The following is a 27,267-nucleotide window of genomic DNA, read 5'->3' as shown; positions in this document are numbered from 1 at the left end:
AGATGCCAGCCCTGTCTGACAAATCTGTTTGCTTTCGTGCTCGTATCAAATGACTGGCCCTCTACCAAATGGCTCAGAACGGACTTGTGACACACAAGGCCTATTCAAACACACAGGGCATCTGGTTGGCCTCTCATGCACACACGACAGGCACGGACCAATGGGGAGCCTCAAAGCGGAGGCAGTGTGGCACATTGAGGAAAACATAGATTTTGCTGGCACACACACCATGCCGCCTCATCTAGTTCTATTAACACTTATTAGTAGGAATAGTGCGACAAAACAAACTGAGTTGCCGAGGATTCCTTATGTGTGGTTGGCTAGATATAGAAATAAATAGAAGTCAAGCAACAGGGTCTGGATATAAAATGTGATTTCAGGATATGATGTAACCCTAACATCTCATGGCTAGTCCAGTGGAAACGTTGTGTACCATAAAGTCAATGTTGTTATCCATGTCCTTGAAGTGTTCCATTAGCTTCTCGAACCTCTGTGTCTCAGCACACACCTGCAAGAAAAATCATCAATCATTTACTTTTAGTCATGGACTCAAAAGGTGATGAAAGGAATCTTTAAGTACCACTGTACTTAGAGCATCCAGATATAACGTTTTATGACTTGTTATAAATATGTATGAGTCTTAATAATTTGTTATAGCAAGGCTGTTATGTCTCTCTATGCATAACATTTTTCAGTTGTCTCAAACTGGCTGCTATTTTTTTTATTTTTTATTTAACCTTTATTTAACTAGGCAAGTCAGTTAAGAAAAAAATATTATTTACAATGACGGCCTACCGGGGAACAGTGGGTTAACAGCCTTGTTCAGGGGCAGAACGACAGATTTTTACCTTGTCAGCTTGGGGATTTGATCTAGCAACCTTTCGGTTACTGGCCCAACACTCTAACCACTAGGCTATTTACCTGAATCATTATGAAATATGTGTAAGACATTATAAACGGATCTAAGCCTCATAACTGTATCATAATGCATTATACATGGATGACTCAAGTTAAGTCTTATTGGATTTGTAATGCAGAATACTGTATTACCTTAGCGAGAGAAATGAAATGTTTCCATCATAATCTCTGCCTTATATAAAACCTAGCCCTGTACTGTCTCCTCACTCCCTCCCATCACACTGAATCCTTCCCTGATAAAACATCAAGCAGAGCGCCAGCATGGTGAAACCTCCCCTGGCATTGGGCTGGCTTTGTAACACTCATGACCTATTTTCCCCCTCTGTGATTACCATATATACACAGCACTGAAAGAGAGAGAGAGAGAAAGAGAGAAAAAAAGGAGGAAGGGAGAGAGAGGGAGAAAGAGAGAGAAAGGAGGAAGGGCGAGAGAGAGAGCGAGAGAGAGAGAAAGGGGAGAAAAGAGGGAGGGAGAGAGAGAGTGGAGAAAGGAGGACGAGAGAGGGGGGAGAGAGAGGAGCGAGAGAGAGAGGGTAGAGGGAGAAAGAGAGAGAAAGGAGGAAGGGAGAGAGAGAGAGCGAGAGAGAGAAAGGGGAGAAAAGAGGGAGGGAGAGAGAGAGAGAGTGGAGAACGAGAGAGGGGGGAGAGAGAGGAGCGAGAGAGAGAGGGGGGTAGAGAGAGAAGAGAGAGTGAGGTTGGTAGGGGGAAGAGAGAGAGACACCTCTGCAGTTCAGACATCGCTTAAAGGCAGGGAAGGGGAGACAGACAGACAGACAGACAGACAGACAGACAGACAGAAATAGAGCCGAGGAAAGAGCGAAGAGGAGTGCATAAGCACAGCCCTCCACACAATGCTCTGTGCCCCAGCCTGCACCCTGCCCCCCACTCCAAACACACTCCAAACAACCCCCTCTAACTCACAGGGTGGGGAGTCAAGAGCCCCCTAACAACAGGCTTCCCCATAGAGGGAAAGCAATGAGCACCATCTCAACTCAAGCAAGCCAAAATAACGCTTGTTTTATACATCAGTTGTATAATAGCATAAAACACGAAAGAAAAGCAGGAAAAGAAAGCGCTGTTTGTATATTACAGTTTATATGACACATACTGCCAGCCAATAACGATTGTACATTGTGACCAATAAGATGATCGAATAGTTATTTTGGAACATTGCCGTTTCAACCACATATATTGTGAAGGGTCGATCGCTGTCCATCGACTTTAATAGTGCAGCGACACACATGGCTATGTCTCTACCTTCTGTTTAAGGGGGAGCGGCTCTGAGCTTTAGAGTTGGCTAGTCCACCTGTAATAAAAGTGAAATACAATAAGAGAGTAATGCTCAATATTTTATTCTGGGTATAAATATTGCATTAACTTCAGTCAGCCCAATTTTTCTAGAGCCGGCCTGCGAATTTGGACTGTTGTACAGAGGGCCCCTCCAGAAGTCCAAATACTTTACACATACAAATGCAGACACACAGGGTCAGGGGTCGTATATGTGTATCAAGCGTCTCAGAGTAGTGCCGATCTAGGATCAGTTTTCCCTTCTAGATCATACTGAATTGAAGATGAAATTGACAGGGGGGGACCTGATCCTGGACCAGCACTCCTACTCTGCTAAACTTGGTACATACGGCCCCTGATCAGGCTGTATTACATAGGTCTCACACGGGTTATTATATCTGTGAAATGCCTGCCGGTCTGAGAGGTCAGTGAACTGCCTTTCCGGGTGAGAGACGCCGAGCAACCCGTCCTATAGCCGTTGATACAACAGGCGCTGCGTTCCAAGATGCAATCGTCCACAGGAATTGACCAACCTCGGGTCTGCTGTTGAGAACATTCCACTACTACACCACTCAATGCGGGAACTACATGGAATGACACTGTTTAGGTATAATAGCATAGCGCCATCTTCTTGCTCCGCACCGTACCTCCTTGAAGTTGTCGAACGCAGAGAGGATGATTTCGTGTCCTCCCCTGACGAGACACACGGCGGCCAGTAACTCCAACACCAGAGCTTTGGTTCTGGGAAAGCCGGAGGAAGAAAACAATGATGGGTTAACCTCGTGTGATGCCACTGCCAATGCAAACCCACAGTGATGCCTAAGAAAGAGAGGTCGCATCCTTTCTCCCACCAGGGCTGTTTCCCAAAATGGCGCCCTATTCCTTTTCTAGTGCACTACTTTTAACCAGAGGTCCATGGACCCTGACCCAAAGTAGTGCCCTATGTAGGGAATAGGGTGCCACCCGAGGTTACATAACGTGTCTTATCAGATCATGTTGCTGGATCAAACATGTCAATTCAATAGTACTATATTATAAACAGGTCTGTGGGTCTAATCCTGGGGATTAAACGAAAGGTATACAGAGCAGAGTGAATCCCTCAGCCATAATCCCTATGAGTGACAAGGTGGTGACGTGGTACCTTGTACCATTAGCTCATTCAGTCAAAGGAAGGTACCACACACACACACACACACACACACACACACACACACACACACACACACACACACACACACACACACACACACACACACACACACACACACACACACACACACAGTGTGCCAGTGGTGCCCTGATCTGCCTGCTGGGCTGTCTAGACGGCTGGCTGAATGCGTTTGCACTGGATGCTGGCTTCACACACACTTTGGACGGGGTGTTGAAAGAGCATGTGCACTGGCTCTATCAGCAGTTGACAGAGCTGGTGCAGTCTTAAGTGGAGGTAGGCCTGTAGTGCTGATATACGATCAGTTTAGCCTTTTAGATCATAATGAAATGCGATAATATATGGACTGGGAGAGCTGATCCTAGATCAGCACTACTCCTCGGAGACGCTTGAAAAATAAGCACCCAGAGGAGCTGTTTAGCACCAGCACAGCATTACCTGGGATTTTTATTGTTGAGACTTAGTGCAATTTCATTCACAGCATGCGGGTGGGACATCACCATGTTGAAGCCGTACTGGGTCATCAAAGATAGATAGAGCAAGAGAGAGAGAGAGAGAGAGAGAGGGAGAGAAAAGGAAAGACAGCTCGTTAATAAACAGGGAGTGACCCGTTTACATAATAAAGGGAAACTTGAGAAATGATCTGTTGCGAAAAACATGGCAGATGACAAATACAATTTGTCTGAGGATAGATGAGGGTGTGTGTCTATACTTCAACCCTCCATCTACGGCGGTTTCCCAATTGGCACCCTATTCGGAAAGTATTCAGACCCCTTGACTTTTTCTGCATTTTGTTACGTTACAGCCTTATTCTAAAATTGATTAAACCACCCCCCCCCATCAATCTACACACAATACCCCATAATGACAAAGCAAAAACAGGTTTTTATAAATGTTGGCACGTTTATAAAAAAATTATAATAAAGAAATCTAATTTACGTAAGTATTCAGACCCTTTACTCAGTACTTTGTTGAAGCACCTTTGGCAGCGATTACAGCCTCGATGCTTCTTGGGTATGATGCTACAAGCTTGGCACACCTGTATTTGGGGAGTTTCTACCATTCTTCTCTGCAGATCCTCTCAAACAGGTCGTACGTGCAGCATCGCTGCACAGCTATTTTCAGGTCTCTCCAGAGATGTTCGATCAGGTTCAAGTCCGGGCTCTGGCTGGGCCACTCAAGGACATTCAGAGACTTGTCGCAAAGCCACTCCTGCCTTGTTTTGGCTGTGTGCTTAGGATCGTTGTCCTGTTGGAAGGTGAACCTTCGCCCCAGTCTGAGGTCCTGAGAGCTCTGGAGCAGGTTTTCATCAAGGATCTCTCTGTACTTTGCTCCGTTCATCTTTCCCTCCATCCTGACTAGTCTCCCAGTCCCTGCTGCTGAAAAACATCCCTTACAGCATGCTGCTGCCACCACCATGCTTCACCATAGGGATGGTGCCAGGTTTCCTCCAGACATGACGCTTGGAATTCAGGCCAAGAGTTCAATCTTGGTTTCATCAGACCAGAAAATCTTGTTTCTCACAGTCAGAGTCCTTTAGGTGCCTTTTGGCAAAATCCAAGTAGGCTGTCATGTGCCTTTTACTGAGAAATGGCTTCTGTCTGGCCACTCTACCATAAAGGCCTGATTTGTGGAGTGCTGCAGAGATGGTTGTCCTTCTGGAAGGTTCTCCCATCTCCACAGAGGAGGTGTGGAGCGCTGTCAGAGAGACCATTGGGTTCTTGGTCACCTCCCTGATCAAGGCCCTTCTCCCCCGATTGCTCAGTTTGGCCGGGCGGCCAGCTCTTGGAAAAGTCTTAGTGGTTCCAAACTTCTTCCATTTAAGAATGACGGAAGCCACTGTGTTTTGGGGGACCTTGATTGCTCCAGAGCTCCAGCAATGTTTGGTGCCCTTCCCCAGATCTGTGCCTCGACACAATCCTGTCTCGGAGCTCTACAGACAATTCCTTTGATCTCATGGCTTGGTTTTTGTTCTGACATGCACTGTCAACTGTGGGACCTAATATAGACTTCTGTGTGCCTTTCCAAATCATGTCCAATCAATTGAATTTACCACAGGTGGACTCCAATCAAGTTGTAGAAACATCTCAAGGAGGATCAATGGAAACAGGATGCACCTGAGCTCAATTTCGAGTCTCATAACAAAGGGTCTGAATACTTATATATAAAAAAATGTTTTTATATATTTGCAAATATACTGCTCAAAAAAATAAAGGGAACACTTAAACAACACATCCTAGATCTGAATGAAAGAAATAATCTTATTAAATACTTTTTTCTTTACATAGTTGAATGCGCTGACAACAAAATCACACAAAAATAATCAATGGAAATCCAATTTATCAACCCATGGAGGTCTGGATTTGGAGTCACACTCAAAATTAAAGTGGAAAACCACACTACAAGCTGATCCAACTTTGATGTAATGTCCTTAAAACAAGTCAAAATGAGGCTCAGTAGTGTGTGTGGCCTCCGCGTGCCTGTATGACCTCCCTACAGCGCCTGGGCATGCTCCTGATGAGGTGGCGGATGGTCTCCTGAGGGATCTCCTCCCAGACCTGGACTAAAGCATCCGCCAACTCCTGGACACTCTGTGGTGCAACGTGGCGTTGGTGGATGGAGCGAGACATGATGTCCCAGATGTGCTCAATTGGATTCAGGTCTGGGGAACGGGTGGGCCAGTCCATAGCATCAATGCCTTCCTCTTGCAGGAACTGCTGACACACTCCAGCCACATGACGTCTAGCATTGTCTTGCATTAGGAGGAACCCAGGGCCAACTGCACCAGCATATGGTCTCACAAGGGGTCTGAGGATCTCATCTCGGTACCTAATGGCAGTCAGGCTACCTCTGGCGAGCACATGGAGGGCTGTGCGGCCCCCCAAAGAAATGCTACCCCACACCATGACTGACCCACCACCAAACCGGTCATGCTGGAGGATGTTGCAGGCAGCAGAACGTTCTCCACGGCGTCTCCAGACTCTGTCACGTCTGTCACGTGCTCAGTGTGAACCTGCTTTCATCTGTGAAGAGCAGAGGGCGCCAATGGTAATCTTGGTGTTCTCTGGCAAATGCCAAACGTCCTGCACGGTGTTGGACTGTAAGCACAACCCCCATCTGTGGACGTCGGGCCCTCATACCACCCACATGGAGTCTGTTTCTGAACGTTTGAGCAGATACATGCACATTTGTGGCCTGCTGGAGGTCATTTTGTAGGGCTCTGGCAGTGCTTCTCCTGCTCCTCCTTGCACAAAGGCGGAGGTAGCGGTCCTGCTGCTGGGTTGTTGCCCTCCTACGGCCTCCTCCACGTCTCCTGATGTACTGGCCTGTCTCCTGGTAGCGCCTCCATGCTCTGGACACTGCGCTGACAGACACAGCAAACCTTCTTGCCACAGCTCGCATTGATGTGCCATCCTGGATGAGCTGCACTACCTGAGCCACTTGTGTGGGTTGTAGACTCCGTCTCATGCGACCACTAGAGTGAAAGCACCGCCAGCATTCAAAAGTGACCAAAACATCAGCCAGGAAGCATAGGAACTGAGAAGTGGTCTGTGGTCCCCACCTGCAGAACCACTCCTTTATTGGGGGTGTCTTGCTAATTGCCTATAATTTCCACCTGTTGTCTATTCCATTTGCACAACAGCATGTGAAATTTATTGTCAATCAGTGTTGCTTCCTAAGTGGACAGTTTGATTTCACAGAAGTGTGATTGACTTGGAGTTACATTGTGTTTTTTAAGTGTTCCCTTTATTTTTTTGAGCAGTGTATATAAAAAAAAACACACACACTTTTTTTGTGTGTGTGTGTAGATTGATGAGGAAAAACAATTATTTAATACGTTTTAAAATAAGGCTGTGACGTAACAAAATGTGGAAAAAGTCAAGGGGTCTGAATACTTTCCGAGATGCACTACATTTGATGAGAGCCCTATGGGACCCAATGTTATAGTGCACTACTTTTGACCACAGCACTATGGGGCCCTGGTCAAAAGTAGTGCACCAAATAGGGAATAGGGCGCCATTTAGGAGGCAGACTATGTATTGGGTTAGCATGGGGCCTGGAGAGAGACACTCTCACCTGGTAGTTCATGATGGCTCGCAGGCACATGATGCAGACGTGGACGTCATCCTTCTTACAGACAAGCCGGGAGTTCTTCAGAGTTCTCCGGCTCGGCAACGTGTTGCAACTGAAACATACGGACACAGGAGAGTTTTCACAGCGAGCACCTTTAGTCTGAATCGACACAAACAAAGAAGCAGCGCTTGGTGAACAAGAAAACATGTCGTCTGTTAACTGTAGAAATTAAACTTGTTAGGGCACAAAGAGTTGTGTAATCTACTGCCTTACTCAGAGGCCAACGGGGAATTGAACCGCACAAAGATATCACTAGCAGCTAGTACAACGGCAGCAAGTCATTTCCATGCATGGCGGCGACCAGGCCCGGCTTCGTGGAGATAGAACGCCAAAGAGGGGAGCCTTTCCCGCTGACGCCTTTCTCACAACGAAAGGAGAGTGCTTGAGAGCGAGAGTGTGTGTGTGTGTTTGTTCCAAGTGTGTGCGTGCATGTGTGTGTGCTACTGAACACGGCCCCAGTACAGCGCAGATCAGCTCTGTCCAGCCAGGGACATAAGACGTGATATTTTCAGCGCTGTCACAAGGCTCTAACTACTAGCCGTGGTTCTGGGAAAAGGTTCCTTGAGGCTACCGATGCACACAAACACTGACTCATGTTAGCACCGATGCCTTGGGGCCAGTCTTTAGTCATGGCATTGGCAGAGTGTGTTGTATAAACAATCTAGTGAACCACAGATTGGTCTTCATGGTCAGGCACGTCTCACTGGTTACAGCGATGTGAGCGATTCAGCAAGCAGTTATGACGTCTGCGTGTAGTAAATGTAAAATAGCTAAAACAGTAAGTGGGTGTATGCGTGACTTTGTTTGTCTTTGTGTGTGTGTGTGTGTGCTCTTTGTTCTATTTAGGTGCATGTGACAGAAAAAAAAACAAGTGTCCTCGTGTAAATGAGCTCGCTTCACGAGACGGTGACAGAATTGGAACGCTGCCTCACCCAGCAGGCGACGGCGGTGTTCTTCAAGAACTAAGCTCTTGTATTCTTTCCCCTCATTACACCAGAATATCTCCAGCCCTCAGCCTGCGACCAGGCAGCGGGAACAATAGGTAGAGTAACACATTTGAGGGAAAGGATCTGTATGCTGAATGGCACCCTACTCCCTACATAGTGCACTACTTTTTTACCAGGGCTCTGGTCAAACGTAGTGCACCACATTGGGAATAGGGTGCCATTCGGGATGCCACCAGTGACTTGAGAGTACATTGTTTCTTAATCATACAGATGGAATGATGTGTGAGATGACTTGACTATGAGTAAAAGGAGACAGTCATTCACCCTGTTGCAATGTGGGCACGGTAGGCTTGCTTTGACAGGCCTGGTGGTGGCGTACCAACTTCCGCCCAATGAAAGTTCCCCAAAGGCTTCGAGCTATGCTTTTATGGGTGTTATTTCAACACTACAGCTAACTAGTCTAAGGCTGGCAGCCTATTCTTTGTACAGTGTGCTACTTTTGACCAGGGCCAAATAGTACACTACACGGGAACAGGGTGCCATTTGGGACGCACTTATACTCTAAATCACGTCTCACTACAGTACAACAACACGGTGACAAACACAACTATAAACTACAGTAGGCTAGACTGAATAAGGAGCTCTGGGAAAGAAAAACAGAAGACATACCATCGTCCTTGAGAACACTTTGGGCATTTTAAAGAGCTTGGTGTCCTTCAAGTGTGCGGTGAGGTTTTCAGAAAAATACATAGAATTCTTAATATGACATCAGAAAAGTGACAACAATGATTGACTTGGAAGGGGTGAAATTGTTACAACAAAGCTACGTTTCTGTATGTTGGAAAAATGAATAAATACTAATATTGCTAATGTTAAAGACCTTGCCTTGTCAGTCTGTGTTAGGAGGAAACTAAAGAATGTACAGAAGGGTTTGGTTTACAGCCAGTTAACAACAAGCAATATACAGAGGGGGCCAGAAACAATGCCAGTACAAACAGCCATTTGCTCTAAATGGGAACAGAAATCTAATTTCTACAGTAAGCACAATATGGTTAGTAGCAGCAGGACAAATAGGCCTAACTTCCCCTTGCTCCCCTTCACACACTGGGCCACAGCTTGGTAATGGAAGCAGGTAGTGTGTGTGTGTGTGTGTATGTGTGTGTGTCAGAGTTTCTGTTAGCTGGTAAATACCGGCTTTTGGCCAATCTTTTTATTTTTATTAGGCCGAAAAAAAAAAATTGCTGTCCAAATTGTTGTGAGAAAAAAAGAATTCCATTGTAAAATAGTGCTTTTTATTCATTGATGGAAAATACCAGTGGATGTGCTCCAACGTCAAAGTCAAATATACCTCATAGGCGAATAAATCCTCAAGCTGCTGGGACATTAGTGTCGCATGTGTTTCTGTTCTTACTCACGCAAAACAGTGGAGGTCCTCATAAGGGACTTCAGCTAAGTGAACCCTGGCTGGGCCAAATTGGTGAAGATTGTGTCGATTATCTCTGTTTCCAGCGTGCCTGCCGAGAGGTGATTCTTTCTCCAGAATGGAATGAAGACAGCCTCATGATCACGCCTTCTTAAGGACCAAGTAATGAGGCCGATGTGCGTCAAGCTGCCTCAAGGAGTTGGCTTCCCAACAGCAGCGGCTGTCTTTGAGCAGGCCAAGGTCCACCGCAAACGCAAGTAAATAAGAGGCAAATGATTGTGTTGGTCAGGCCCGGTCCTAGCAGTTCTGCTGCCGCCCTGGGCCAGATCAACATATGCCGCCCGTGTCATGTATAGTATAAAGATTTGGAATGGATTGATAGACTAGAGTAATGGTGTGTATCATGCGCAATTGGTGCACTTCAGTTTAACTTATTCAGTAGCGCTTGGAAACGAAGAAATCGTCGCCGACTTTTCACATTACAATGTTGCAATCACTAGGCAGCCAACTGCTTATAGTAGGAAACAGAGTTGTCAATAAGCCACATGTCACACATGACGAGTCTCGACCCCACAGTAGTTCAAATTACAATAAACAGAACATTTATTAACACCATCCAGTAGAACTGTAAAGAGAGTGAGGTATAATTTGAGCTTTGGAAACTAGTGCTTTTGTAAATGTACGGCGCGGGCCGAGTTTCACAGGAGCATTGTAAACTAAGCTTTCTCTCAATGAACCAGCCCGAACTAATTTTGTTTATTAATATCAAATTTGACTGTCCAACATGATCATTTCTTCATTTTGTGGCTGCCTAGAGTGTACTCTTTCCACTGCTGTGTTGCTGAATCGCGGTGGGAGTGGGGCGGGCCGGCCCGGTCATGGCTAGAAGGGATCCAGCTTGTCGAAAGTACACTGAACAAAAAATATAAATGCAAAATGTTGGATCCATGTTTTATGAGCTGAAATAAAAGACCCCAGAAATGTTCGATTGACACAAAAAGCGTACTTCTCTCAAATGTTGTGCGCAAATTTGTTTACATCCCTATTCGTGAGCATTTCTCCTTTGCCAAGATAATCCATCCACCTGACAGGTGTGGCATATCAAGAAGCTGATTAAACAGCATGGTCATTACACAGGTGCACCTTGTGCTGGGGAAAATAAAAGGCCACTTTAAAATGTGCAGTTTGTCACACAACACAATGCCACAGATGTCTCAAGTTTTGAGGGAGCGTGGAATTGGCATGCTGACAGCAGGAATGTCCACCAGAGCTGTTGCGTAGAACATAATGTACCAGTTCTTCCATGGCCTGCCCACTCACCAGACATGTCACCCACTGAGCTTGTTTGGGATGCTCAGGGTTGACGTGTACGACAGCCTGTTCCATTTCCCGCCAATATCCAACAATGTTGCACAGCCATTGAAGAGGAGTGGGACGACATTCCACAGGCCACAATAAACAGCCTGATCAACTCGAAGGAGATGTGTCGTGCTGCATGAGGCAAAATGGTGCTCACACCAGATACTGACTGTTTTCTGATCCGCGCCATAGATTAGGGCCTAATGAATTTATTTCAATAAATCTGAGTAAAATCTTTGAAATTGTTGCATGTTGCACTTATATTTTTGTTCAGTAGAGATTTCTTTTTGCTAACCTGCTATGTTAATTCTCCTATTTGAAAACAGCTGTGTTCTGTTATTTATTAATTTACAAGTTTTATACAAATAGCCTATAGGACAGGTCGTTGGCAAATTACATTATACAAATATTATATTTTGAAGTCGTGTAGGAGACTAGTTCTTCTAGGCAAATTTTTGTATTTATTTTTATTATGATATTCATTTATGATTTATAGAAGGGATGAAGACACAACGGGCAACGTTATGCTTTTCAATAAAAACTGTCATTTTGGTTTAAGAGCATCCTTCTATTTTATTTTATTACAACTTTACAGGCTATTTTCTATTCCGTTAAAATGAATTACAATAATCTAAATGTGATTTTGAGCACCGTGGGTGGACGCCGTAATGCGTTACGCACCCAATGCATATGAATGTCCGGTACATTTCTCAAATGTCCAGGTAAAATAACATCTTGCCAGTCACGTTGTCCGGCGCCAAATTTTCCTCACGGAAACCCCGGTGTGTGTGTGTGTGTGTGTGTGTGAATGCCTGTGTGCGCGTATGTGCGAGTATGTGACAGGTAGGTAGGTAGGGGAGCCAGGGGGGTTTGAGGGGGGTGGGGGTGCTGCGGGCATCTAGAACTATCAGACAGCACCATGAGCAACACCTTAAGTAGACCTGCCTGCTGCTGCTGAAGAGTGGAGCACAGAGCAGGAGACTAGAGGACGAAGGCCAGGACAGAACACCAGTCAACATCACAGCTGTCACCTTCATACAGCTCACATTCACATACAGCACATTGTTTTTTTCCCCTCATCAATCTACACACAATACACCATAATGACAAAGCAAAAACAGGTTTTTAGATTTTTTGTGTGCAAATTAATCAAATAAAATGAACAGAAATATCACATTTACATAAGTATTTAGACCCTTTACTCAGTACTTTGTTGAAGCACCTTTGGCAGCGATTACAGCCTCGAGTCTTCTTGGATATGACGCTACAAGCTTGGCACACCTGTATTTGGGGAATTTCTCCCATTCTTCAATGCAAATTATCTCAAGCTCTGTCAGGTTAGATGGGGAGCATCGCTGCACAGCTATTTTCAGGTCTCTCCAGAGATGTTTCATCGGGTTCAAGTCCGGGCTCTGGCTGGGCCACTCAAGGATATTCAGAGACTTGTCCCGAAGCCACTCCTGCGTTATCTTGACTGTGTGTTTAAGGTTGTTATCCTGTTAGAAGGTGAACCTTCACCCCAGTCTGAGGTCTTGAGCGCTCTGGAGCAGGTTTTCATCAAGGATCTCTCTGTACTTTGCTCCATTCATCTTTCCCTTGATCCTGACTAGTCTCCCAGTCCCTGCTGCTGAAAAACATCCCCACAGTATGATGCTGCCACCATCATGCTTCACTGTAGGGACGGTGCCAGATGTGACGCTTGGCATTCAGGCCAAAGAGTTCAATCTTGGTTTCATCAGATGAGATAATCTTGTTTCTCATGTTCTCAGTCCTTTAGGTACCTTCTGGGAAACTCCAAGTGGGCTGTCATGTGCCTTTTACTGAGGAGTGGCTTCCGTCTGGCCACTCTACCGTAAAGGCCTGATTGGTGGAGTGCTGCAGAGATGGTTGTCCTTCTGGAAGGTTCTCCCATCTCCAGAGGAACTCTGGAGCTCTGTCAGAGTGACTATCGGGTTCTTGGTCACCTCTCTGACCAAGGCCCTTGCTCATTTTGGCCGGGCGGCCAGCTCTAGGAAGAGTCTTGGTGGTTCCAAACGTATTCCTTTTAAGGATGATGGAGGCCACTGGGTTCTTGGGGACCTTCAATGCTGCAGAAATGTTTTGGTACCCTTCCCCAGATCTGTGCCTTGACACAAACCTGTCTCAGAGCTCTACGGACAATTCCTTTGACCGCATGGCTTGGTTTTTGCTCTGACATGCACTGTCAACTGTGGGACCTTATATAGACAGGTGTGTGCCTTTCCAAATCATGTCCAATCAATTGAATTAACCACAGGTGGACTCCAATCAGGTTGTAGAAACATCTCAAGGATGAACAATGGAAACAGGATGCACCTGAGCTCAATTTCGAGTCTCATAGCAAAGGTTCTGAATTCTTATCTAAATAAGGTATCTGCTAAAATGTCTAAAAAAACATTTTCACTGTCATTATGGGATATTGTGTGTAGATAGATGAGGAAAAAACATAATTTAATCCATTTTAGTATAAGGCTGTAATGTAACAAAATGTGGAAAAGGGGAAGGGGTCTGAATACTTTCAGAATGCACTGTATGGTGCCACTTAAATGGCACCCTAGTGCACTACTACAGAAGTAGTGCACTACATAGGTAATAGGGTGCCATTTGGGACGCAGACATAGCCTCAGTCTCCTATAGGATCTTCCATTTGATCTAAACTCTGACAGACAGGAGTTTTAACACTGTAGCCCCACAGCCCCTTGTACATACGTGCCAGCACACTGACACACTGGATGCATCCCAAATGGCACCCTATTACCTATCAAAGTTTTGCACTATACAGGGAATAGGGTGCCATTTGGGACACACACACTAGCCTAACAGAAGAAGCTCATGAGTAGTGAGTTGAGATTAATTGAAAATGAATGCAGCTTAATCCACCATATGTGAATTAGGATAGTGTTGGGATCAGCGGAGGCTGGTGGGAGGAACTATAGGAGGACGGGCTCATTGTAACGACTGGAATGGAATAAATAGAAAGAATGTTTGATACTGTTCCATCGATTCCATTCGAGCCATTACAATGAGCCCGTCCTCCTATAGCTCCACCCACCAGCCGCCTCTGGTCGGGATTGAGAAGACATGTGAAACGGTTCTCGCAAAACCTGTGAGTTACCCCACAGTCAGACAGAAGGATTAGCCGTCTATGTGAGAAGTCAATGGGAATAACACTCTGGCACATCATTGAAACGACAGCAGGGATTAACACACACAGTCAGAAATAGGCAGAATTGGATGAACCTGGTTTAACGTAAGCAGGGGGACAATTTCAATGTTCAATGTTGGCCAAATTCTAAAAAATGAGTATCATTCATATCATATTCATCACATAACATACTTGTAAAATTCCTGTGGAAAAGATATTGTTAGAAAATGGGGATTTCCGGCATGTTCAGTAGCTATGAAAACCCCATTGTCAGCAATGTGCGGTAGAGATATCATAATCCATAACATTTCATGTGATGTCTGAAAAGGCCGTTTGTTGTGGTCATGAGGCCCTGAAGGCTTTAAATGGCTTAAGACACGTTTCAGTCTGGTACAGATTGGCAGGATGGGGGGGGGGTGTTGTTTTCCATGGATATGTTCCAAATGGCACCCTATTCCTTAGATAGTGCTTTTGCCCAGAGCCCTATGGGATTCCCTGTGGGCCCTGGTCAAAAAAAGGAGTTCACCACATAGGGAATAGGGTGCCATTTGGAACGTATCCATGGAAAAACAACACCCCCCCCCCCATCCTGCCAATCTGTACCAGACTGAAACATGTCTTAAGCCATTTAAAGCCTTCAGGGCCTCATGACCACAACAAACGACCTTTTCAGACATCACATGAAATGTGTGCGCTTTCAGAACCGTCAAATACAACCGTGTGACGACCCTCCCACTCTGTCTGGCGAATTCTTTCTCTTTGCTCTTGTTTTCCTCAATAGGATGTCGGTGGGCGTAGCCGGGAGGGTCGTCGGCGAAATGGGACACACCTGGGCTCGGGTGTGTACCCAGGATAAATGCACCTCTTCCCCGTTCATTGAGGAGACTCTCTCCATGCAGACACTGATAGATATTGGTTGTGGCTGTTTTTGTTTGTTTGCGTCGGCACCTTTCAACACCCCTCATTATCACATTTATGCACGCAACCACTCCCTTACACTGCTGATTACTGACTACACACACCATTGTTAATTGTATTTACGTTACTTCAGTTAATAAATCTATTTTTGTTATTCCTTATCTCCACATTGTCTCCCTTTTTGTCACGGGCCTCGAGCCAATTCGTGACAACCACGTGAACGAACCCAGAGCATCAAATTAGGGAACCATAACAATCCAGACTAAGTGAACCACAATCATTACTTTTCAAGCCATTCCTTATCGATACCACAAGCATATCAAGTTTTAAATACAGAATTCTGACGACGTTGTCATTGCGGTGTAGCTTCTAGCCTGTAATGTAGGGTTAGAGTCCGGCAACTTTCCCAAAATCTCCAGGTTTTCCACAAATCATGGTTGGAGGAATCCGGATGTCGTGCTTTATTCCCTCTTCCTTCTAGGAAACGTCAAACTGGGATAACTGGAAAATCTGGGAGTTCTTTTTTTTATTTTTATGATGTTATCCACATTTTTCAAGCCTAGGTACGGTATTGAGGCGTGTGCTTTACCGTAGCGTGGAGTGTCGCCCGGCGCGGGAGATGCTGTTCCCGTTGACGGGGGACGGGAAGTTACTCCCCCCGTGCAGGTCCTCTATGGATCTGCTCCAGGGCTTGTCCACCAACTTCTCCGGGTTGTTCTCCACGCTGTCGCCATCAAACCTGGAGAGAAGGAACACACAGGACAGGACAGGACAGGAGACTTAGAGATCGTAATACATCGCTGTAGTCTCTGATCACAGTCCGACAACGCCTGTGTCCCAAATGGCCACTTATTCACTTTCAGTGTACTAGTTTTGACCAGGACCCATAGGTAGTAAAAGTAGTGCACTATATAGGGTATAGAGTGCCATTTGGGACACAGACCTAGTCTGTTTAACACATTATCAGTAGGTAGAAGGGTATACAAATTCTGCTTAAGGGCAACATTATGGAGATGCTCTTATTTCAGATTTCAGCAGGGCAATAATTCCCAAATAGATGTGGCTATTTTCTAATGGAAAGGCAGGGGACTAACTTGTACCAAGTGAATCAAGGTAAACACTCATTGATGGGGTAACCATTTGATACGCGTTGGACAGAATAGTAACATACGGTCCAAACGTACATTTCAGATGTAACTGTCACGTAAAAAATGCCATTGGCTCTGAATGGCAACCTTGTGATCAGGCTATCTACGAACAGAATCTACATGCCAAACAGAGCAAATGTCCACGTCCCAAATGTCATCGCTATTCCCTATGTAGTGCACCACTTTTTGACCAGGGCCCATAGGGAGTCCCATAGAGCTCTGGTCAAAAGTAGTGCACTATATAGTGAATGGGATGCAGCCAGTGTCCCGGGAGCCGTTCGGTCACCACATTCGACCGGTGACTCAGAGTTTCTGAGAACGAGGCAGCAGTAGCAGCATTGTGGAGGAAATGCATCACTGATTAGGCAGAAAAGGGCCATTGTTGCTCATTGTCTGGCCCGCGCTAGACGAGGTCCATCTATAGGGTGAACAGAGCCAGGGGGACTTACGTGACAGCGTACTGCGCAAAGGAAAGATACTCCACCAGCACATCTAGGCCTTTGTTTTCTTCGTTGAGGAATTCTCTCACCCACCTAGAAGGAGAAATAACACGCAGGGTTATTCCAAGAACAATACTAGGCTCACACAAACAGTATGTTGGACCCCGGCAGTGTGAGACACACAACAAACCTCCGACACACAGAACTGTCTGGGACTCAGCCATATGATCATTGAGATACACGTCAAGTGCTAAGGGTCTGACACATGATCTAGCTATAATAAAAAGCTTGAGATAAGTCCTGGTAGAGAGAGAGCCAGAGAGAGAGAGAGATGTTTTCGATTTCCCCCACATTTCTCTCGCTCTCTTCCCATCAGTCACTGGGAGGAATAGCGATGAGCCGGTTAGAGGACTTCAAAGCCTTGGTGGTACCGTGGAATACGGCAACACGCACGCACGCACACACACACACACACATATATAAAAGACACATAGGCAGCTCCCCTCTCTTCTCCTCTCCTCCCTACCAGGGAGGGCCTTGACAATGATCAAAAGACCATTTCCACCTTTCTCACCGCCACCAGTGCAAGAGTGGGCCACCTATTCAGAATGCTGGAGCTTTCATCTGCGCTCGACAGCGACGGAAAACAGAGACGTCTTTTTGAGAGACAATACAGCATGTTTGACTAATGACAGCCACTCCTCTCTCTCTCTCGCTCTCTCTCTCTCTCTCTCATATTTATGAGCAAAGGACTCACTCACACTCTTTCTCACACTCTTTCTTTATTAGCGACTCCACCAGCATCGTGTCTATTTGCGGGGCCAATTACTTTAACGGGCTGTGATTGCACCACGCATGACACACAGACAGGCCTTTAGAAGTACTGTGACGATCACTAACAAGGGACATGCTCGTCTGAGAGCAGGGCCCCATTCATTAGGCACTGAAGGGACGAAAACGGATTGAAACACGGAGGGCTTAAGCAGAATTGCGCCCTAATGAACGGGGCCTCTCAGTCTGACTATGGTGTGGCTGCATTCTGACTTGTGTTGCTAATACAAAAGGGCTCCTTTTAAGGGCATGGGACCCTTAATAGTAATGTACCGTAAAGGGAATAGGGTGCCATTTGGGATGCGTGGAAGGTGTGGAGGTGTGACCTGACCTTAAACGACGCACCGGGTAATCACGAGTCGTGACCACAACAGCAACAGTTAGATTCATAATAAGACAATGTAACTTGTCGACAATTGAACGAGGTGAAAACAATTGAAAGGCTGTGTTGTGCTCGGTGCTACAGAGAAAAGGGCTTTCTCCGCTATCAGTAGACGCAAGATGTGTCTTCTCTGAAAAGGACTGATTGTTATGTAGCCTACTGGTCATCACACAGATTTCTTCTGGTTTCTGCCCTCCCCCTCTTTATAACCGCCTCCCTCCCTCCCTCCCTCTCTGGGAAAAGATAATGCTTCATTATCTCATCTAGATTAGGTCGATTAATAATGTAATCTAGTTTAGCGGCATAAGGTCACTAAAACAAGGCACGAGATAATCCACGTAAACAACGCCTCCCCTCCTGGCTTTGTTTTGGGAGACAGACTTCCTCCACCGTGACTCGGTTTTGTGGTTCAGTGTGTCTGTGAGTGAGTGAGTGTGTGAGTGAGTGAGTGAGTGAGTGAGTGTGAGAGAGAGAGAGAGAGAGAGAGAGAGAGAGAAAGTGTGTGTTGTGTTGGTGTTGTTGAGATCCTGTAACTGTTGTTGTGTTATAGTGCCTGGCTAGCTGGGGTCTGTGTGTTGTGTTGTTGTGACCCTGAGATCCTGTAACTGTTGTTGTGTTATAGTGCCTGGCTAGCTGGGGTCTGTGTGTTGTGTTGTTGTGACCCTGAGATCCTGTAACTGTTGTTGTGTTATAGTGCCTGGCTAGCTGGGGTCTGTGTGTGGTGTTGTTGTGACCCTGAGATCCTGTAACTGTTGTTGTGTTATAGTGCCTGGCTAGCTGGGGTCTGTGTGTTGTGTTGTTGTGACCCTGAGATCCTGTAACTGTTGTTGTGTTATAGTGCCTGGCTAGCTGGGGTCTGTGTGTTGTGTTGTCATGGTACAGAACTGTGGCTGTCTGGTCCCCTTTCTGCGTCAGAGTCCCGAATGGAACCCCTTTCTCTATGTAGTGCCCTACTTTTGACCAGGGCCCAGGTAGGGAATAGGGTGCCATTTGGGACGCAGCCCGTGTCTTCCTGTCCCTCACAGCTGTCTGCCAGTGGTGCCTGCCGTGTCACCAGTGACCTTGGCCAGTCCCATCAGCCCCGCTGCTTCCTGCTGTCCCTTATCCTGCTGTAGTCCCTTATCCTGCCTCATCCTGACTATAGCTCCCAGCATGCACCCTGGCTTCATTACTCCCTGGGACCACAGCTGAGCTGGCATGCGTCCCAAATGGCATTCCCTTTATAGTGCACCACTTTTCAACAGGCCCATAGGGAATAGGGCGCCATTTGGGACGCATCAGTTTCACATTCACATCCACACACATATCAATTGCTACCCACCCTATGTGATTTGTCCTTAACGAAATTTCCAGTTCTCTCAGGACTTGGGTGGACTCCTGCACTCTCCGTCGGAATTTCTGGGGGCAAAAGAAAGGGAATTATTATTACCGTTTCATCACTCTGATCTAGTGGGTTATAAATCCGAAATCGTACAACAGACACCACCGCTGCCATTCCGAAAGGGAAATGTCCTGGAGAGAATGTGTGTGCTTTCTTGTCTTGAATAGGTCTGCACAATTCTGGGAACTTTCAATACATTCCCTGGTTCTCCAGAAAAGGCAGTTCCTCCTTATGGAACAATAGAATCTTCTGCGCATTCCAAATGGCACTCTATCCCTATATAGTACACTCTTTTTTTTATGGGCCCTGGTCAAAAGTAGTGCACCATATAGGGATTAGGGTGCCATTTGAAACACAGCCGTAGTGTATGGGAGGAGGGCTCCCAGATGACGGAAGTGACAGGTCCAGGTCTGTCTGTCTGTCTGTCTGTCTGTCTGTCTGTCTGTCTGTCTGTCTGTCTGTCTGTCTGTCTGTCTCAGGGTGTAAACACGTAGCACTGCGATGGCTGAAGGAAGGATTTATTACACATGGGGTGCATCCCAAATGGCACCCTATTCCCTATAGTGCCTTACTAATGGGTCCATGGAGAGACCCATAGGGCTCTGGTCAAAAGTAGTGCACTATATAGGGGATAGGGTGCCATTTGGGATGTGGCTACTGACTCCAGGGCCTGCATACAGTATGTTAGCCCTCACTCCCTTTGTTTGTCTAGCAGCCCTGACCCAAGTATGGTCGTCCTCTATCTTTATTGAAAACGTCTGTCACAATCGGACCTTAAGCGAGAGGCACCAGCTCTTTATTAAAACAGGTCTGAGCTGCTCTCAGATGAGGAAAGACATCCCTGGGCCCCCCCCCGTGTTTATTTTCACATCGAAGCGTAGGCCTGTATGGGCCGTTTAGCACATGCCCTGGTAGAGAAGAACTGTGAGAAACTGTCTGCTCCTTCTAGCGTACAGCTTATACCATGTTCCTACAGGAGTTATCGTGTCCCTTGCGGAGGTCAGCAACCTGCACCAGGGGAGAGGGGGAAAGTGAGAGAGCGGTAGGGGGTGAGAGAGAGGGGAGAATTTGAGAGAGAGGGTGAAATAGAGAGAGAGTCAGGGGAAATAGAGCGAGAGACAGGGAAAGAGAAAGCGAGAGAACGGGGGAAAGAGAGAGAGAGACGGGGAAAGAGAAAGAGAGAGAGCGGGGGAAAGAGAGAGAGATGGGGAAAGAGAAAGAGAGAGAGATGGGGAAAGAGAAAGAGAGAGAGCGGGGGAAAGAGAGAGAGATGGGGAAAGAGAGAGAGAGAGAGTTATGGTTTTACATTCCTGCTCAGCCCCCTTTTCTTCAGACTCAAACAATTGCCACTTTGTGCCTCTGTGGAGAGCCAGAGCTGGAGGTCATTGCCTCCGCTTTACATATGCAGGCCCAGTGCATTCCTCTCAGCCAATAGGCAGCCAAGGAGGAAGATTTCCATTCCAAAAAGTTCACAAGAATGTATCAGCCTTTGATTTGTTTCCAGGATGACCCCTCTGGAGCGCGCACAGCTCCCCAGTCTCTACCTCTTTCTCTCGCTTTCCCCCTGCTTTCTCTGCTCTCTCCTTTCTCTTTCCCTGCTCTATCGCTCTCTTCTCTTTCCCTCTGCTCTCTCCCCTCGCTCTCCTTTTACCCCTGCTTCCTTTCCCTGCTTTCTCTCCTCTGTTTCACCCTGCTCTCTCGCTCTCTCTCGCCTCTATATCCCCCTACTCTCTGTCCTCTCTCTCTCTCTCCTCTATATCCCCCTACTCTCTGTCCTCTCTCTCTCTCCTCTATATCCCCCTACTCTCTGTCCTCTCTCTCTCTCCTCTATATCCCCCTACTCTCTGTCCTCTCTCTCTCGCCTCTATATCCCCCTACTCTCTGTCCTCTCTCTCTCTCTCCTCTATATCCCCCTACTCTCTGTCCTCTCTCTCTCTCCTCTATATCCCCCTACTCTCTGTCCTCTCTCTCTCTCTCCTCTATATCCCCCCTACTCTCTGTCCTCTCTCTCTCTCTCCTCTATATCCCCCTACTCTCTGTCCTCTCTCTCTCTATCCTCTATATCCCCCTACTCTCTGTCCTCTCTCTCTCTATCCTCTATATCCCCCTACTCTCTGTCCTCTCTCTCTCTCTCCTCTATATCCCCCTACTCTCTGTCCTCTCTCTCTCCTCTATATCCCCCTACTCTCTGTCCTCTCTCTCTCTATCCTCTATATCCCCCTACTCTCTGTCCTCTCTCTCTCGCCTCTATATCCCCCTACTCTCTGTCCTCTCTCTCTCTCTCCTCTATATCCCCCCTACTCTCTGTCCTCTCTCTCTCTCCTCTATATCCCCCTACTCTCTGTCCTCTCTCTCTCTCCTCTATATCCCCCCTACTCTCTGTCCTCTCTCTCTCTCCTCTATATCCCCCCTACTCTCTGTCCTCTCTCTCTCTCCTCTATATCCCCCTACTCTCTGTCCTCTCTCTCTCTCCTCTATATCCCCCTACTCTCTGTCCTCTCTCTCTCGCCTCTATATCCCCCTACTCTCTGTCCTCTCTCTCTCTCCTCTATATCCCCCTACTCTCTGTCCTCTCTCTCTCTCTCATCTATATCCCCCTACTCTCTGTCCTCTCTCTCTCTCCTCTATATCCCCCCTACTCTCTGTCCTCTCTCTCTCCTCTATATCCCCCTACTCTCTGTCCTCTCTCTCTCTCCTCTATATCCCCCTACTCTCTGTCCTCTCTCTCTCTCTCCTCTATATCCCCCTACTCTCTGTCCTCTCTCTCGCTCCTCTCTTTTCCTCTCTCCTCTGCTCTCTCTGTATATGTGCTGGTAGAACAGCTGGTAGTACTTAGTGAGGAGTGGTGTGTGTGTGTATGTGTGTACGTGACTGTGTGTGTGTGTGTGTGTGGGGGGGGGGGGCATCAAGGAGTCTGCGCAGTAGCCCTCGCACTTGCTCTGCTTTCCACACAAAGGGTCTCCTCCCTAATACAATTACACTCTGTTTCTCATCTCCACATGGGCCAAACACACACACCACCGCCACCCCAGCCCAGTACTACGGGCCCAGAGAAGCCCTGGCAATGGGAACGTCCCTGTACTGCTCTCTCTCGCGCTCGCTCTCTGTGTTTCTAACACTTGCGTCTAGCTCTGTTTGCTTCCTCCCTGATAGACACAGGGTGCATCCCAAATTGCGCTCTAGTCCCAACCCTATGCACTATGGACACAGCATGGAACGGGAAGGCAAGGCCTCAGACAAACTGGGTGGATATGGATACTGGGAGCCTCCTCCTCGCTCTCTGTCATTGGTGATGCAATGATTTCACTCTCTGTCATCAGGGAGATTGTTTTCTTCCTCTGAACTAATAGTGATCAACGTTGGCCCTTCTGGGCGTTGACTATGAATGCCTGCTAGCGAGCCCCGTCCCTCACGCTTGTGCTTTTTCTATTCCTCCTCCTCCTCACAGTTGTGGCGCAACAGGCCGCAGGGCTTTTGTTTGGAGACGAGAGAGAGAGAGAGCGAGAGAGAGAGAGAGAGAGCGAGAGAGAGAGAGAGAGAGGGGGGGGGGTGAGAAAGAGAGTGGGGGGGACCGCTCCTCACAAACACTTGTGTCACGTTGTGTATTCACATGCAGGTCAGGTCATACACTTCAGTCCCCCAAGCGTTTTCTCCTGGCGGTAAAACCACGGTAACAGCACACAGGACAAGAATGGATCTACGGTCGGTGTGTGTAAAGGGCCCGGCAGCTCAAATACAAGCCAGGGACAATTTAATGAGTTGAATATATCTGCGTCCCAAATGGCACCTTATTGCCTATATAGTGCCTACTTTTGACTAGGCTCTGGTCAACAGTATAGGAAATAAGGGTGCAATTTGGGATGCCGAGCAAACCTGCCCCATCCCACAGTACACTCATCCTCATAGTCTTACATCTGCCTACAATATGAGCACTTCTCATCCACCATCTACTCTGTTCCCTGTTTCTATTCCTCTCTTCTCCTCGCCTATTTGGTTCTTCATCCTTCTTCTTCTTCCTCCCATTCTTCTTCTCCTTTATCTCCGTCTCCAGGGAGAAACGCTGATCTTTCAATCCTGTTCGGTATCATTAAAATAGTGTACTACGTATGCGTCCCAAATGGCACCTCCACGGGGATCTGGTTAAAAGCAGTGCACTAGAAAGGAAACAGGGTGCCGTTTGGGATAGACTTAGACTACACCAATAATGCAGCTAGGGATTGCAGGAGTGCCAGAATACAAGCTGCGTAACATATTCCCTTTGCCTTTTCTATCGGGGAAGGGGACGAGGGACAAACTTTCAACACTATGAAAAGTGAATGTTGTAAATAATTCAACATTAGCCTAACTCAGCTAAGCAGGGGAGAGGATAGCATAGACAGACATTCTATTTGCGTCGCTGTCGTCACATCCATCGCCAGCTACAGATCTGAACTCTCGCTCTCGTCGTGCTGCCGTGGCGTATAATGTGGCTCTGAAACTTTCACTCCAGTCAGTCAGCGTAATTCAATTATCTGGAACAATTTGCTGTTATTCTGGCAGTCATTCAGTTAATTTGTTTTTATCACAGAGAGAGACGATGCCGTCTCGGCGACCCAAATAGCGCCCTATTCCCTATATACTTCCCGATATACCCTCCCGGCCCTGGTCAACAGTAGTGCACTATAAAGGGAATAGGGTGCCATTGCGGACGCATCCCTTCTCACAGCGGCACTATCTCTCTCCGCGAGCCAAAACTCTGCCTTATTGGCAAGGCCTGAAGGTTGGCTGACACTTTAGAAAACAAACCCACACCCCAAACTCCCCTTCTGTGGCCAGAGAGTCAGCCTCAGCCAGTACAGGCTGTTTCCCTCCCCTACTGCTACCACCAGAACGTTGTGGGGATGATATCATAACACTCCTTTAAACTATGGTGAGGCTCTGCAAGGCCATGTTTAAAGGGACATTTCACTCACAAATGACATTTTGTCAGATGTTTTCAGACCTATATGCCTATTTCCCATGATGATGGTGGATTGGTTTGGGGTGGAGACATACAGTAGCTGGATCTACGCTACCGATGTCGTGTGTCGTGGTTTCATCTTGACATTACTTCAGAGGTCTGAAAACATCGGACACATTTTTTTATTTGAAAGTGCAATGTCCCTTTAACTCCAAGGGGTCCACTACTTCTCGGGGCCACTGGGCCTTCTTTCCACAGCCATAGGGCCGGTGGGATATCCTGGTGGTGTGGAGCTGGCTGAAAGGGGAAGGAAGAGGCTGAGGAACAGTTGGTTGGGAACAATCAACACACTCACCTTCCTGGTGACGGCCGGGTCCAGATAGCCCCTCAGCTTCTGGATGTATGTGTGAGGTGGGTTCTTCACACTCTCTCTCTCTCTCTCTCACTCACTCACTCACTCACTCACTCACTCACTCACTCACTCACTCACTCACTCACTCACTCACTCACTCACTCACTCACCTTCCTGGTGACGGCCGGGTCCAGATAGCCCCTCAGCTTCTGGATGTATGTGTGAGGTGGGTTCTTCACTTGGAATCGTTCCTGTGAGAGGGAGAGACAGACAGAGGGAGGAAAAGAGAGAGAGCGAGAGAGAGAGAGAGAGAGAGAGAGAGCGAGAGAGAGCGAGAGGAGTAAAGAGAGGAGAGCGAGAGAGAGGAGAGAGAGGAGTAGAAAGAGAGGAGGAGAGCGAGAGAACACACAGAAACATTCAAATACTTTAGAACACAATGTGTTTAGCAGCGGTTACGAGCCTAGCTACTTTGCTCAAACCTGCAGACTAAGAAACATCACGGTTGTTGTTATGTAACGGCACTGGAATCAAAGGCCATCAGATCATCACTCACAGGGACCCCAAAATCATAGACTCCTTTTGATTCTCTCGTCTTAATGTGAAACCAGCTGGTGGTGGATACAATAACAGCTGATCTTGAGACGGACACCCCTCTTTATATTATCGAATCACGCAAAAGCCCCATCATGAATCACCATCATCCATCCAGTCAATGCAAATCATAGGGCTTTGTTGTGTTGTGAGAGACTGGAGAGCTGGGAAGCAGTCTGTTTGAATGAGTCTGAGTCCCAGACGGCACCCTGTTCCCTATATAGTGTACTACGATCCCCAGAAAGTGCACTATATAGGGAATAGGGTGTCATTTGGGACAGGCCCTATGTCTGATTGATTCGCCACTCGCACTGGAGTGGACGTGACCAATATACCTCAGCGTGCTGTTAGCTAACACCCTGGCAGAGGTAGTCTGATGGACTCTGGTCAAAAGTAGTGCACCATATATGGAATAGGGTGCCATTCGGGACGAAAACAGTGGCCAGTCCAGAACGGTGATTAACTAATCCACACAGCTCCTGTTCCCACATAATAGCTTTGTGTCTATGCTGTATTTATTCACTGCGGTGCTGCATCTGTGCCTACTAAGAGCTCAGGAGGCAGGCTGGCTACCCCCGGCTGCACTGGCACCCCCCCCCCACCCCCCACCCCCACGGTGCTCCAGAGCTCACTACACGTCGCTAGGCAACCCAGGTCAGACATGCAGGGACGCAGACAGAGTGGTTTTTATGTTTTGGGGGTGAGCGGTTTGATCATCCTATTGCTGGCTGTGTGATGATGGCGATGGCCTCGGCCGTCACATCAACGCGCGAGTGAGTGCTGCTGCCTCTCAGTCCCAAATGGCATCCTATTCCCTTTATACTGCACTACTTTTGACCCGGGCCCATAGGGTCACCGATAGGGCTCTGGTCAAAAGTAGTGCAAGATATAGGGAATAGGGTGTTTATTTAGGCTTCACACATGGAAACCATTGTTGGTGACAGACAGGCTGCATATGTTGCTGATAAAAAAGGACAGGGAAATTAATATATGTGGCGGGCCTATAGAGTAGAGAAAGTATATGAGATTCATAGGGGCACATATAAAAGAGCTCCTGCATGGTCTATGACAGCTATAAAAGTGGTCTGAGAGAGGACATAGGAGGGTAGTGGTCTGGATTCAATCTAGACTGCAGTAGAATCCCTCCTCCTCTCGTCTGCACCTGCAGCATGGGGGCTGAGTAAGACAGGGGAGGGGGAGACTGGGAAGGTAGGGGTTAACGGAGCTGGGAGAGTAGGAAGTGGGAGACTGGGAGGGTAGGGGTTAAAGGAGATGGGAGAGTAGGAAGTGGGAGGCTGGGAGGGTAGGGGTTAAAGGAGCTGGGAGAGTAGGAAGTGGGAGGCTGGGAGGGTAGGGGTTAAAGGAGATGGGAGAGTAGGAAGTGGGAGACTGGGAGGGTAGGGGTTAAAGGAGCTGGGAGAGTAGGAAGTGGGAGGCTGGGAGGGTAGGGGTTAAAGGAGATGGGAGAGTAGGAAGTGGGAGACTGGGAGGGTAGGGGTTAAAGGAGCTGGGAGAGTAGGAAGTGGGAGGCTGGGAGGGTAGGGGTTAAAGGAGATGGGAGAGTAGGAAGTGGGAGACTGGGAGGGTAGGGGTTAAAGGAGATGGGAGAGTAGGAAGTGGGAGACTGGGAGGGTAGGGGTTAAAGGAGCTGGGAGAGTAGGAAGTGGGAGACTGGGAGGGTAGGGGCTAAAGGAGATGGGAGAGTAGGAAGTGGGAGACTGGGAGGGTAGGGGTTAAAGGAGATGGGAGAGTAGGAAGTGGGAGGCTGGGAGGGTAGGGGTTAAAGGAGCTGGGAGAGTAGGAAGTGGGAGGCTGGGAGGGTAGGGGTTAAAGGAGCTGGGAGAGTAGGAAGTGGGAGACTGGGAGGGTAGGGGTTAAAGGAGCTG

General features: G+C 47.4%; 1 protein-coding gene across 11 annotated transcripts in view; it reads right to left on the bottom strand.

Annotated features, from left to right (window-relative positions):
- LOC106581828 (formin-like protein 2) overlaps positions 1–27,267 on the bottom strand; it is a 98,065-nt gene that overhangs the window by 22,217 nt on the left and 48,581 nt on the right. For 7 of the 11 annotated variants that reach the window (XR_006761170.1, XR_001323177.2, XM_014164210.2 and 4 more), the window contains exons 3-11: positions 24,961–25,041; positions 19,440–19,516; positions 16,915–16,998; positions 15,907–16,056; positions 9,124–9,168; positions 7,451–7,559; positions 3,812–3,888; positions 2,853–2,946; positions 434–508 (exon numbers count right to left, since the gene is read on the bottom strand). Coding sequence is in view for 9 of the 11 variants with exons in the window: in XM_014164210.2 (XP_014019685.1) it covers positions 434–508; positions 2,853–2,946; positions 3,812–3,888; positions 7,451–7,559; positions 9,124–9,168; positions 15,907–16,056; positions 16,915–16,998; positions 19,440–19,516; positions 24,961–25,041 (792 nt within the window). In the remaining 2 variants the exon portion in view is untranslated. The remainder of the gene's footprint in view (positions 1–433; positions 509–2,852; positions 2,947–3,811; positions 3,889–7,450; positions 7,560–9,123; positions 9,169–15,906; positions 16,057–16,914; positions 16,999–19,439; positions 19,517–24,960; positions 25,042–27,267) is intronic. The other 4 variants (XM_014164213.2, XM_014164215.2, XM_045704437.1 and 1 more) reach the window with 1 other exon arrangement.

The sequence above is a fragment of the Salmo salar genome, chromosome ssa21 (genome assembly GCF_905237065.1).
Source record: "Salmo salar chromosome ssa21, Ssal_v3.1, whole genome shotgun sequence".
In the NCBI taxonomy this organism is placed as follows: Eukaryota; Metazoa; Chordata; class Actinopteri; order Salmoniformes; family Salmonidae; genus Salmo; species Salmo salar.
This window is presented reverse-complemented; position numbering and strand designations above follow the sequence as displayed.